The sequence below is a fragment of the Erpetoichthys calabaricus genome, chromosome 3 (genome assembly GCF_900747795.2).
Source record: "Erpetoichthys calabaricus chromosome 3, fErpCal1.3, whole genome shotgun sequence".
In the NCBI taxonomy this organism is placed as follows: domain Eukaryota; kingdom Metazoa; phylum Chordata; class Cladistia; order Polypteriformes; family Polypteridae; genus Erpetoichthys; species Erpetoichthys calabaricus.
Window position 1 is genome coordinate 99,150,133 of NC_041396.2, and position 15,006 is coordinate 99,165,138.

At 34.1% G+C, this 15,006-nt stretch overlaps 1 protein-coding gene across 1 annotated transcript in view; it reads left to right on the forward strand.

Annotated features, from left to right (window-relative positions):
- Positions 1 to 5,187, forward strand: part of smpdl3a (sphingomyelin phosphodiesterase acid like 3A) — a 63,059-nt gene extending 57,872 nt beyond the window's left edge. Inside the window, exon 8 of the mRNA XM_028797236.2 lies at positions 1,753 to 5,187. Coding sequence (XP_028653069.1) covers positions 1,753 to 2,046 — 294 coding nt within the window. The 3' untranslated portion in view covers positions 2,047 to 5,187. The remainder of the gene's footprint in view (positions 1 to 1,752) is intronic.
- The last annotated feature ends 9,819 nt before the right edge of the window (positions 5,188 to 15,006 follow it).

Sequence of the window (15,006 nt, forward strand, 5' to 3'; positions counted from 1 at the left end):
TTTTTTAAACAGTTTTAAGTTTCATTGTGCTCAGAACAAAGTAGTTGCAATTCAGATTGCTGTAGAATGAGTAGTAATTATTAAGTAAGAATTAAAACAGATTATTATATGAATATTTATAAAAATGCTTGAATGTGAGCACAAAGTCCCACTGTTTTCATTCTCATTTAACTTTGAATAAGTTATGCTATCGGCAACACATCAATAAGGTCATACATTCATTCACCTTCTGGGAAATGTCACAAGCCTTTAATTAACAGACTCAGTGCTGCTTTTGTACTGTGTACAGATGGTGTACAGAGATCACTTATCCATGCAGTGCTCTATATTCACTGTCAGCACTTCATACTTGATGTTTTCTCTGTTCAGGTGACTCTTTGATTCACCAAATACTGTTTGCTTGTCACTGGGACAGGTTTGCAAGTCCTAGTACTGATTAAAGTATTCTTTGTGTTGCACAGATCTAATCTGCGGAGACTGGCAGTGCACCAAATTGCTGTGTATTCACGGTAAAGGAGGCCATGCTAGCTCTCCATCAACTGGTAATGCAAGATCAATGTGCATTTTGATGCATCTGTTCATGTAACACAGTTTTTCAGTTTTGTAGCAAGGCTTTTGTTACCCTCCCTTGTGTTTTTTGGGTGAAGTTGTGTTCTAAGCAATTTTCAAAATGTATTAAAAGAGTATATTTTCATAACACTAAAATACTGTTCATGTGTGCAAATGTTTTCTTCTAAATAACATTACATAAGTTTATAGAGATTTTGTAAACAGTAGTTGATTTGTTTCCAAACCTAACTTGGCAGTATATTCATGCACATTTCAAGTTTAGTACAATAAGAGCATGTAGTCAAATTAATATTCCTGAGAATGTAATTACATTTTTATTGAGTTTTATTATGCCTATATCTTCCTGTGCTGTGAAGTCTGGAATGCTTCAAATAATTAAGTCTGTTACTGTAAGCCATCACTTAAAGACCTTTGTAATAATTTGCAATTCACTCAGGTTGATTAAATTGACATCATATTTTAACCCATCAGGTGAAAGCTAATCTAAGTATAAAAATCTCTGTACAGTATATTACTTTAGTGAAATGCTGAAAAATATTAGGCTTTATTCTGTATACTTAAGTCTGTGTCAGTTGTTGCATATCAATATTGCTTGTACTTGTAATTAAGTCATTTGTTACATATTGTCTAAAAAAAGAACCACGATACAAAGCAAACAGAAGTAACATAAACACATTTTGCCTCTGTGGTCCTACCATTACAGGTGACCTGTCCACCCAGGAGCATTGCATACTCGCTTGCTGTCTCCTGTGTACCACTACATCCTTTATGCGCAATGGATACTTCCTTTACCTCCCTTTCTGCAAAGCAGGGACCCAGAGTGAGTCTCTGATAAATAGCCATTTATACTAACACAAACACACAATAGTTCAACTTGACAGACATGCACATGGATTGTGAGATGAGCTGAAGTAGCCACAGAAGACTGACATGGAAAAGTGGATACTGTGCAAATTCAAGACAGGCAGTCACTGGGCCAAGATCTGGACCCAGGTCCTGGGAGTTTTAAAGCTGCATTTCCAGCTGCTTTGCTGCCATGCCACCCAATAGCTAATCAATCTTTACTTTATATAGTAAACACAGATTGCTGTGATAGTTTGCTGTTGAGCTACTCACACGTATTATTTGTCATTTCACAATCATCTCCTGACACATTATTCTTGTTTATTTGTCTGTTTGAAGGACATCTGGCAGTACTACATGAACCTCACGGAAGCCAATGAGCAAAAAAAACCTGACTGGAAACTGGAGTACATCATGACCAAGGATTTCAACATAAATGACCTCCAGCCAAAAAGTCTCCATGACCTTGTAAAACAGTTTGAAAAACCACAAAGTCAGGAATTTCAAAAATATTATCGTAATTTTATTGTAAGCTATGATCAACATATTGTTTGTGAGGGGATTTGTAAGAGAGAGCAGGTGTGTGCTATACAGTTTTTAGACTATGAATCCTATACTAATTGTTTTAGATAGTATAGTTAATCAGTTGATGGTATAACAACTATATAATCACAATAGGAATTTTGAAGATAAAGCAAATCTTTAAGGGAAGTCAAAGTAAAATCCAAAGAATTAATTTCTCTTTAGTTTTTATCCCTCATGCACTTACTCAGGGAGTACTAAATGGAGGATGTGTGAAATTGACATCTCAAAGCAATCATATTCTGTCCTGCCTTTACAGTTTTGTGCTCTCTTAGTTTGCCTGTCTCCTAATTTATACATTTTATAGTTGTCTGGATTATTTCTCAACTAAAAACTCAAGTCAAAGGTTCTGTTTCATTAATCTCCAGTAGTAGCAGTAGTATTGTAGTAGTGTGTACAGAATACAGTGAAATTCTTACTTACATGTATAACTAACGTATAACATGTCACCGCTCTTTTGTGCCATGATAAACAACAATGTATCAAAATACTTAACTTCCTATTATCTGAAAACTTGTGGATAAAACTCTGAAACAAATTTGAGCATAGTTAGAATCTACATATAAGCCTTATGCATACATGAAGCTGATCTGCAGTAGGTCTTTGTAGTAGAAAAAGAATGCAGAGATATATTACATTGTTACAATGAGCAAAATCTCTAATCAGCAAGGAATGAAAGAAATGCTTCTTTGGCAAGCTATGACTCTTACTAGGATCCACACTTTCTTGTCATATCATATCACATACAAATTATATGTATAATACAATGTTTAGTGAAATGCTTACTTTACAGAAGCTCAAAAGAAAATATCTTATATATATGTACATACACACGCCCCCACATAAGAACTTCTAGCTTGAAAAAGAAAGCTGTTTCTGTCAATGACAGGCTTGTAGGTGGGAGTAGGATGTGGTCAGATCTGCTCAGTTGTACTGCAGGTTTACATTTAAAGGCATTACCATTTAAATAGAGCAAGTCCAGCTTGTTAAGTCCACAACTCCAACATGCTAACTGAAGTTTGTTCATTCTGATTTCCTAACAGTATTCTAGGGTCAGAATTATTGATTCATTAGAATATGAGTACAGCATGAATCATTTCTGTTCCCGAGTTAATAAACATTTATTCAGGATAACAAAACTTATCTCCCTAAGCAGTAAAATGGAGACATTGTCACTATTTCAATGACTAGATCACACATTATAGTTTAAATTGTAATACACTCTCCTTTTCAGCATTGCTTATTTACTCAGTTTTGGTCCTCCTGCCTTTTGCAGTCCGTTTGATTGTATCAAGTGAAAACCATCCAGCATTAAAATAGAGTCTGAAAGAAGAAGTTTAGACCAGTTGTCTGCAGCGAACAAATGCCAAAGTTCTTGAACTCATCGTGACTCACCATGACATGTAAAAGTTCATCCAACTTATTTAAAAGTGATACTTTCCACTTCACTTTTGTTTTTGCTCCATATTCTTTCCATCTTTGGGTGAGTTGCTCCTGTGGTAATGTGCAACAGGCAGCCTTGATCACAGTGCTACCAGGTGATTATGGGAACATTTAATATCTCTCACTTTATGTTTTCAGAATCTCTTACATTCTCCAGTGTTATACAGTTGGCACTCATCAGATTCTTTCATTCTTTGATGTTCCAACAATGATGGATGGATTAAAAGCCAGAAGTCTGTATAACCATCAGCATCAAATGACTCCGTGAGAACCCTAACTACAAAGAGGACTATTTCATTTATGTTAGGTAGAATGCCCAAAGGGGACTGGGCGGTCTCGTGGCCTGGAACCCCTACAGATTTTATTTTTTTCTCCAGCTTTCTGGAGTTTTTTTTTTGTTTTTTCTGTCCACCCTGGCCATCGGACCTTACTCCTTATTATGTTAACTAAGGTTGTCTTATTTTAATTTCTTTTTTGTCTTTTATTCTTCTTTTCTTCATTATGTAAAGCACTTTGAGCTACTTTTTGTATGAAAATGTGCTATATAAATAAATGTTGTTGTTGTTGTTTCAGTCCTCTGCTCTCCCAGCTCATTTAAAAGGTGTTTGATACAGGGAGACTACTTGAGCCTGCATCTGCAATGACAACAGCATATTGCCAATTTAAAAATTCATTTAAGAGAATAGCAATAAGCCAGAGCTCAAATCTTAATCTTAATGTTAATATTAAGTAAATTGGTTAATAATCACAAAAAGGAACCCCTCCCCAAAAAAAGAGCTTCTGTAAATGGCATTTTGTCATTTACATTAATGTAGTCAATGAAATTTCTTGCTTCAGAATGTTTTTATTACCCTTAGGGATTTAAACATTACAGCCTTACTAAACTCCCCAGTATACTATGACGGTACAGTGTAAATACAGATTTTTTTGTAATTTTTACTTTTAAATGTTGGAAAATTTCAATTGTTGTTGTATTGTTCACACATTTTCTAAACTGAATAATTCAAAATAACTAATTTAAAATGCTCTTCTCTAGCTAGTTTTCCTCTCACCACATTTTTTTGGAGAATGTCTAGCTTTATTTTACATGCATTCAAAGTTGTGCCATATTTGTGTAATTTTTTGTAATGGGCCTTATTGTTCATTGATATTCATTGAGTATTCTCATACTTATCTCCTGAGAGGTTCTTTTAAAGAAACATAATAGCAGTAACCTTTTGTACAAAAAATGCATTCTATGGTGTTTCACAACTAATAAAACAATGATTCACCAATAAAACCCAAATTATAATAGAAAAGGTAACAAACATAAAAGATTTAGTAAATATACAAATTTTAAATGGACTGTATAAGAAAAAAATAAAAATATAGAAAACACAAATGTTTTGAACTCAAAGTAAATTTTCACTTACCATTCATCCATCTATCCATTTACTTTACTCTTTGTCAGTAAGTCAGTGTATCATGATGCCAGAGCCTATCCAAGCAGCATTGTGTCCAAAGCAAGAATTAATCTTGGGCAAGGGCACTTGAAAATGTTAGTAACATTCTCACCAGGTTTGGTTTGAACTTCCCTTTGTCTTAATGATGCACTTATTGATGAATTATTTGCTGGACATTTAGGGGATTTATCAGTTGCTGATACATTGAATCTGAGCTCATGGAATAAAAGTATGTAACTTCTAAAGATAACTGATATCTGTTTTTATATTGATAATTCATTAGTTATTTTTTCTTTGACATTGTAGATTTTTTTCTACTGGGCAGAGACAATAAAATCATAATTAATTACTTTTAGATTCTATATTGTAAGACTATAAAATGTGAAAAAAAGAATATTGCAGATTTGTAACATCTTAAAAATTATAGTATGACTGTCTGGGTTTAAATGCTGTTATTATCTCAGGTACTGTAAATTGTAGGATTTTGTGAACATATTAGTTATATAATTAGATCTGTCATTAATGGATTTACTTCCTGCTTAACATTAAAAGCAGGCTTTTTAAATCTGCAAAATCTGCAGTCAATGGCTGTGCAGTATTTAAGAAACATATATATTTTATTCCTGGAATTCTTTTAGTAAAGTTTTAAAAAAGGCTAGTTTAATTTTGGTTTAAAGGTGTTGAAAATTTAATAAAACTATGTGAATGATTATTATTTTTGGTTTTTAGGTTTTTTTTTGACTAATTGTTAAAGAAACAAACTGATATGCTTATCGAAATCAAAAGAAAAAAGTGCTAAAAGAAGATGTATTGAAAATCCCATAATGAAATATGATATACATAATTAAATTACTCGACTTATCTGATAGAAATGTTCCCCGTGATCCTTTACAGTGAAAATCTAAACTGCAGGTACACAGAAAGAAAACGGTGCAGCCTTTTGATTTCAGGGTATGCCTACAATCAGTGGAGAAGTTTGCTGATAGGATTAATAACATTTGATAAGGTATGTAATGTAATGCGTTAGTGCATCCTATTTATGCACTGAATTTAAGTAGTTAAATGAGAACTTATTTATTGAAGCCATAAATGAACAAGGTAAAAATGTTACAAATTATACTTGTATATACAAGTTAAATATAAAATCAAGAACCACAAAAGCAACTACTAACTGTGTGAAATAAAAATGTGAATTTAAATCTTAATTGTAAAGTCAGGCTACTGGAAGCAAGATTTTCTTTTTATTCGTCCTCAGTTGTTAATTTATATTCCTATCAGTGTTTCCTTTGTCTGGACTGCTTAAAGAATGAATTGTGGGAGAGGTTAGCTCCTGACCTTCATGACAAAAGACAAAGCACAGAAATGTTAGTGAGAAGCGGAGCACATCGCTGCAGGGTTTGCCTACTAAGTCAGACTGTGCCACAGCCCCCTATCATTAGCCATGTAACATTTCCTAAAAGCTCTTGTCGGCTGCCAGAGTGCTTTCTTCATTTGAAGAGAAGACCTTTGCAGTCAGGAACCCCAATGTCATTAACATTCAGGAGGTGAATGAGTGTGTGTTTGGTACAATGACTACTGTTCAGCAGCCTCTGTCAATGCACTGAATACTTGGTGAGAAGAAACACATAGTCTGGGCAACAAATATATCCAAATAATCACTGCATGAGAACTTAAGATCTACATTCTAATGCTTTTGTCTATGCATTTGAATATTTTTCAGTCACAATATAGTCACTGAACAGTAATATTTAATAATTACCTGGAACCATTTTTGTTATTTCTACCTGCCTGTACAGATACATTTATTTATTTCTTAAACACTTGACATTATTAGTATTACATGCCTGAAAATGTAATTTGATGGAACATATTCATTGACATTACCTTCTTAATAATGCACAAACACGATGACTAATCTTCCTTCAGATTTTATGAAGGAGAACTACCAGCTTTCTTGAAAACTGGAAAAGCTGTGTCAGCCATTTCAAATGTACTATTTTTTTACATAATTTAAAAAGGATATATCATATTTGAAAGTAAAATGCATGCTCTATAGTGAATAAAACAGTATTAGGAGAGCAAATAGGTTTCAGCTTGGTTAAAGTAAATCACTGATTCAACTTTTATGTTATTGTATAATTAAACCACAAAATAACTTCCAATAAGAAAATGAAAACCACTTAAATTAAATGAAAAACTAACAAATACATCCATATTTTACCTGTAAAAAAATTTTGGAATCTGACCAAAAGTCAGATAATTAACATTATAACGACAAGGAGATGGAGAAGCAATGTCTAAAAGCAAGTTAAAAAAAATAAAGGGTGTTCAAAACTAATCTCTCATCAAACCCAAAACTCTAATAAAAAGACAGAGTCAACCGTTGTACTTTGAATTACAGGATGTTGGTTATAAAAGGTATCTACAGAAATGCATAAAGAGGCTTTGTAAATGAAATCCACAATTGTGGACTAAATAAAGTCATCATGTTTGATTTTCTTGACCACTGCCTCTAGCAACTATATCCAAATTGGCCACATCCTGTTATGAGTAGGAGTTGCAAACATAGAAAAAAGGAGATAACACCTTTAAAATAAGCCACAGAAGCAGACCAGTTACTGGCCTCCTCAGGAGAGGCTCACTCTAAAGGCACCCTAACCTCCCAACTTCACAGGCAGGCTTCAGAATAAGTAGGCCCAAAATGGGGAAGTCCAAATAACAAAAATGGCATAAAATACATGCAAATATTAAAAATGCCCTTCTGGCTTTTTTTTTTGACAAGGTCAAAACAGAATCTTTGAAATTAAAGAGATTTATCTAAAGTCTCAAAGGAACAAAAAAAAACAGTGAAAAGGGTTTTCATTAATGCAATTTCCAATACGTAATCCAAAATTCAAAACCCAGGAACAAAAGTAAACTAAATGACAACCAGAACAATCAGTACACACAATTATGCACTCCAGGACAAGAATCAAAGAACCGCTAAAGGATCTGTTTTCCAGCTTCAAATACTGTATATAGACTAAGGGCAGCCCTTTGATGGTGGTGGCCCCATCCACAAATCACAAGGAACAAAAGAGAACAAACAACAAGATCAAAATCCAATAAACACAAGCACACAAAATCCACAAAAAAACAGTCAAATCAAGAAATAACACTACTTTTACACTCCTTATATAGTCCATGCTCCACTGCTGAGTCTTGCTTCTGACTGAGAACGTAAAGCCAGAAGTAGGACTCAGCAACAGTGACGTCAGGGTGGCCCCACCTCCTAGGGCTCAGGATACCACTTTAAAGAGATAATACATAATAAACAAGTAATAAATCAAATTAACAGAAGTAACACTAAATTAGTGTGGCAGTGTGGTGTAGTGGTTAAGGCTTTGGACTTGAAACTCTGAGGTTGTGAGTTCAAATCCTGCCACTGAAACTGTGCGACTATGAGCAAGTCACTTGACCTGCCTGTGTTCAAATTGGAAAGCCAAAAGAAATGTAACCAGTTATCATAAATGTTGTTGATCGCCTTGGATAAAGGTATCAGCCAAATATGTAACATAAAACAAGAGAAATAATAATTCAAAATAGCAGAAAAGCAGGAAGTATGAGCCAGGGGAAAAACCCTGACTGTAACTCAACAATACCAATCATAGCATGCTAATAATAATTCAATAGGATTACCTGGCATTTAAAATTATATAAATCATAACAAAAATGAAGTCAGATTTGAATGGTCTCTTGTAAAGTTGAATTATAGTAGATTATTATTCTGAAAACCCTTTTATTTTGCTATGTTACAAAAGCAAATTGTATGTCCTCTTTACTTAAACCAGTACTTAATTGTATAGAAGTTTGAAATATATGAACTAACCAAATCTTCAAAAATTAATCCCTGAAATATTGGCAAAACCAGTTTTCTTCTATATTTAGCAATATAACATAGTGCTTTTACCTTGCAACATTTGATAGAAAAGGTATTTAGATCACTCTTTAATTAAAAAGTATTACAACAGAATCGTATTAACTTGACTAGAAAATATAATGCATATAAGGTAATTACTGTTCTGTTCCATATTTCCCATCTATGGTTTTTTATCCTGCTTAATCCTACTGAGGGTTGCGAGACGATTTAGCTTTACACAGCAGCAACAGGTGAAAAATAAGATGTTCCCTTGGACAGTCTGCCTTTGACCTAACAGAACAGGTTTAGGAGGAAGTCTGAGCCATCACTGAAAACTTAAGCAAACACCAGAAAGGATGAACATCTAACAGAATACAGGTTGGTTTTGGAATTGAACCTAGGACGCAGCAACTGAAAGTGCTAGTGCCAAGCTAGTATGACATTTATAAATTATATTGAAATGGACACATTATTATGTTAATGATGATCATTGCAATATTTTGTTTGATACCCCCATATTAAAGCACAAAATTTAAAATAAATGCAGGTTATCTTCTTAAGCAATAAGTAGTACCAGCATCCAGGGTCATCTTTGTCAAAGGTTATATATTAAAATGTTTATTGATTTAATAAGCAAATCTCACTGCCCTTTAAATTTTACTTTTTTTTGGAGTATTGATCTGAATATCAAAGCCCTTCCAAGCAAGGTAAAATACAGTTTTTGCATTGATCTCTTATCCTAACATATTCAAATATTTGCTTTTTTCTGAATGAAAAGTGCTTGACAAGAGAGACACTCGTTTGTGCTTTGTGAACTTCAGGTCAAATAGACTGCAAGGCTCAGATACTACTGCAGATTACAAACCTCTTTGAACCATTCTAACTAGGATTTTTTGTATCTGTAGTAAACAGTGCATCAGCAGGTTATAGAGAGCTGTTTATTATGAGTGTTGGCAAGCCATTGTATGTCGTCCAAACTTTTCATCTAAATGCCCTTGAGACTGATGTCATTTATTGAAATAAATATAAAGTCTTCTGAAATCTTTAAAATCTTGAAAATAATTTCTTTCTCATAGTTAGACTATTTAACGAGAAAGAAAATGATTTTTTTTTTCTCTGTGTTTCTGTAATAGACAACATACAAGTGACAAACTAGACTGTCATGTCAGATAACTTCAGGCTATTATTTTGGTAGTAACAAAGAATAAAATCGGGAGTGGTCTCCCCTAGACTTTCTCGTTTACTCAGATATGGGTACAGATATTTGAGGAGTAAACCACAAGGCAATGATTATATTTTTAAATTATGTACATTAAAGAAGCATCAACAACAAATCAAATCAAATTAATCGGACTGTGCAACTGCATGAATAAAAGATAAAGTACCACTTCTGGTTAACGGAAATAGCCCAAAAGTTGATAGAAATCTACGTTTTGTACCTAATAGTTGTATGCAAAATTTGGTTGATTTAAGTGAAAGTGTACTCAAGTTATCATGTTTACATACACACACACAGACATAATTCCACAGATGGTATTTACGGACTCAAGGAGGTCTAAGACTTTGAGATTCATCAAAATCTCGAAATGGAATTTTTGGAGGATTCCAATACTTTCCCTATCTATACTAATAAAAGGCAAAGCCGTCACTGACTCACTGACTGACTGACTGACTGCCTGACTGACTGACTGACTCACTCATCACTAATTCTCCAACTTCCCGTGTAGGTAGAAGGCTGACATTTGGCAGGCTCATTCCTTATAGCTTACTTACAAAAGTTAGGCAGGTTTCATTTCGAAATTCTACGCGTAATGGTCATAACTGGAAATTGTTTTTTGTCCATATACTCTAATGGAGGAGGCGGAGTCACGTATCGCGTCATCACGTATTACGCCTCCTACGTAATCACGTGAAGTGAAAACAAGGAAGAGATTTACAGCACAAGTCAAACGCGGGAACGAAGGTAAATGACGTTAATTTTTGACTGTCTTTTAATACTATGTAAGCATACATGTTAACACATGTGCAATTAAACGTGTGCATTTACGGGGTGATTTCTCAGGCTTTAAAGCTCGCCTTTTATCAAATGCGGGAACAAAGGTAACTGACGTTGTTCACTGTCATTTAATACTGTGTAACCATACATATTTACACATGTGCAATTAAACGTGTGCATTTACGGGGTGATTTCTCAGGCTTAAAAGCTTGCCTTTTACTAAAAAGGTAAATGCAAAACTATTTTCAAACGCGGAACGAAGGTAAATTACATTAATTGTTGAGTGTCTTTTAATACTGTGTAATTGTTGAGTGTCTTTTAATACTTTGTAAGCATACATATTAACAGATGTGCAATTAAACGTGTGCATTTACGGGGTGATTTCTCAGGCTTAAAGCTCGAAGTGATCACTCGAGTGAAGGCAGCTTCACAAAAAAAACAGATCCTTAACAAACTGTTATTGGTATATTTTCCCTCAATTTTAAAAGTTTTTCTTTTCTTCTTAATAAAAATTTAAAAGCAGAACTTCGCCGGTGCGAACCGCGGGGATTTCAGCGACTGACGCATACAGACATATTCATGAGTGCAGGTACTTCGGAAAGAAAGCACCGTGTAAACCTAAAGTTTAGATTAAGTTCATAGACCTACAAAAGGTTGCCATTGATTTGAGCCAAGATTGCTTTTCTCCTGTACAACTATACGTTGCATTCTCAAGAGTGTGCTTGCACGGATTCGTCATATTACAACCGGAGTGCTGAACTGACAACGTGATATACAAACAAAACAATCGTAAAAACAGGATTAAATAAAAAGGCTGCTTCCGTTGGCAAAGCAACGAAAAAGGAAGACCTTATATGACGTTCGTTTATAAAACAGCGGAGAGGCTGTGTGAAGTCAGCTTCACAAAAAAACAGATCCTTAACAAATTGTTATTGGTAGATTTTCACTCAATTTAAAAAGGTTTTCTTCTTAATAAAAATTTAAAAGCAGTACTTCGTTGCTGCAAAGCACGGGGATGTATATATATACATAGATAGATAGAGATATATATGTATATAGATAAATAGATAGATATATATAGATATATATATATAGATAGATAGATATATATAGATAGATAGACTAGCAAAATACCCGCGCTTCGCAGCGGAGAAGTAGTGTGTTGAAGAGGTTATGTAAACATATATATACATAAACATATATACATATCTACATATACACATATCTACATATATACATATATATACATATACACATCCACATATATATACATATATAAACATATATATACACATCACATACATACATACACACACATATATATATATATATACTAGCAAAATAGATAGATAGATATAGATAGATAGATAGAGATATATATATATAGATAGATAGATACAGATATAGATAGATACAGATAGATATATATATATATATAGATAGATAGATAGATAGACAGATAGAGATATATATAGAAAGATAGATAGAGATATATATATATATATATATAGATAGAGATATAGATAGATAGAGATATATGTGTATGTAGGTAGATATGTATATATGTGTATATATATGTAGATATGTAAATATGTATATGTATATATATGTGTCTGTATGTGTATATATATATATATGTGTGTGTATGTATGTATGTGATGTGTATATATATGTTTATATATGTATATATATGTGGATGTGTATATGTATATATGTAGATATGTGTATATGTAGATATGTATATATAAGTATATATGTTTATGTATATATATGGTTACATAACCTCTTTAACACACTACTTCTCCGCTGCGAAGCGCGGGTATTTTGCTAGTACTTCATATACGAGAAATTCAAGGAGGTCTACAACATTGAGATTCATCAAAATCTCGACATCGAATCTTTGGACGATTACAATACTTTCCCTATATTTCATATATGAGAAAGCAAAAAGCAGATGTATACTTTATATTTTTGCACACATGATTACTTGAGTCCTAGCCTCAGTCCACACCATGCCCTGCATTCGTTCCCTTGGAAGAACTATTGGAAAGTTGTGGTCTGGATTTTAAAGCATACTGTTTATAATGCAACATCATTAAAAATCAAAACCACAGTGCAGTATGTAGGTTTATAATGCAAACCTTTTTATACTCGGAAATATTACATTAGAAAAATTTTGACAAGAATAGGCTATTCAGCCAAACAAGCTTGCCAGTCCTATTTACCTAATTTATCCAAATTAATATCATCTCATCTTTTTGTTGAAGAACTTATTTTAAAGTAACAGCTATGTTCCAACATAATAATTGCCTTCATAATTTTAAACAATTCAACCATGTCATTTTACTTTGAACGAAAAGGTTCACCCTCTTTCAGTCTTTCTTCATAAGTTTTATTAGCGTTACTATATCTTTTTTCATAATATGGTGATAAAGTATGGCCTCACTTGTTGACTAGGAGTCCCAAAGCACTAAAGAATTCCTAAAAGTTCCAGAAACATTTCCATAAATGCACACTAAATCCCGGATAGTAATAAAGGCACACACAGGATCTTTTTAAGATTAAAGATTTATTTTTAGCACAATGCTCAGTAACAAAAGCAAGCTCCATAGGCCACAAAAGACAAAATGAATTGCCTGAAGCACAATTGTATTGCAATTTGTATGGAAATTGTCAAAAACAGAGCAGAAGGTTGAAAATCCAGAGATTCAATAAGTGAAGGAAATAACAATAAACACAACTAAACTCGCCATACCTCAGCACATTTGAAGTGAACCGCCAGGGACTGCGGGAGACTTTCTGAATTTATAGGGCAGAAGGTACTTCCTGGTGGTGATTGGCAGGCAGCCCTACCTTTTGGGGTACCACCCACAAAACACATGGAATAAACAAATGCAGCTTAAATATATATACGAGGGCAATCCCAAAAGTAAGGTCTCCTATTTTTTTAGAAATACAAACAACCGTTTATTTTCTATAATGTTTACATCATTTTAAAGGTTAAAGACTTATTTATTTTTCTACATAATCGCCATTTCGGTCAATGCATTTTTGTAGACGCTATGGTAGTTTTAGAATGCCCATGTCATACCAGCTCGCTGCCATGTCCTTTCAGAAAGTGATGAACCTCATCTTTCACATCTTCGTCGGAGCAGAATCGCCTTCTGGACAAATGTTCTTTCAACTTAGGGAACAGGTGGTAGTCACTGGGGGCCAAGTCCGGACTATAGGGTGGATGGGTGGGTGATGAAGTTCCAACCACTGATCTTTACTCATGTTTTCCTTAACCTTTACGACTGTCTCATCAGAAATTGACGGTCTCCTGCGCGAACTTCGCACTTGGCGGTAGCGTTCAACGGGAGCTCCATTTTCAAGGGCTGCCAAGCCAAGATTGAGCATCCCAGTGAAGCCGCACATGCTTGTTTGGGAGTGGAGGAAGCACCAATCAGAACAGTGTGACCAATAGCCGTACGAACAGTTTCTCTACGTCCCCACCGCTTTGGAGACCTTACTTTTGGGATTGCCCTCGTAGTCCCTAAAAATAGTATAGAATTATATTTACAAATGTATACAGCAAAGGAATATAAAAATAGACAAAATGAGTTTAATTAAATTGAATGAGTGAATTATCTTAACCAAAGAATAATGCACATAAGCAAAATAAATCAAAATATCGAAAATTAACAGAAGTGACATTAAACATGAATTTAAACCCCAGACAGGGAAGGAACCCTGACTGAGACATGACATCACTAGTGAGTTTTATAGCTTAACCTCCCATGATTTGTAGCCTTTTTAATTGCTTCTATAAATTGTCTTGATGCAGATAGTGAGGAGGCCAATATGACTCATAGGTATACTTTTAGCATTCAGATCTCCCACTGTATATTCAAATCTAACATTTTACATTTATCACATTAACGTTTCTCCTTTCCAAGCATGGATTCTGTCCAACTCACTCTGTAATCATTCACCGGATTCTAGATTAGCTGCCATTCCACCCAGTTTAGTGTCCTCTGCAGGTTTAACTATCCTATGTTTTGCAAAAGCTTCAGTATTAGTTTGAAGTTGTTGGCACAATAGAGATTTAGGACAGATCTGACACCAGCCAGGACACTACCTCTGTGGCATTTGCACATCGTTTGAATAGATAGCCTCTGTCTGATTCAGTTTAGGTTAATCAGTTACTCTAAATTGTCCTAGACTGAAAGCTCCTTTGTGGGTTTGGTTCT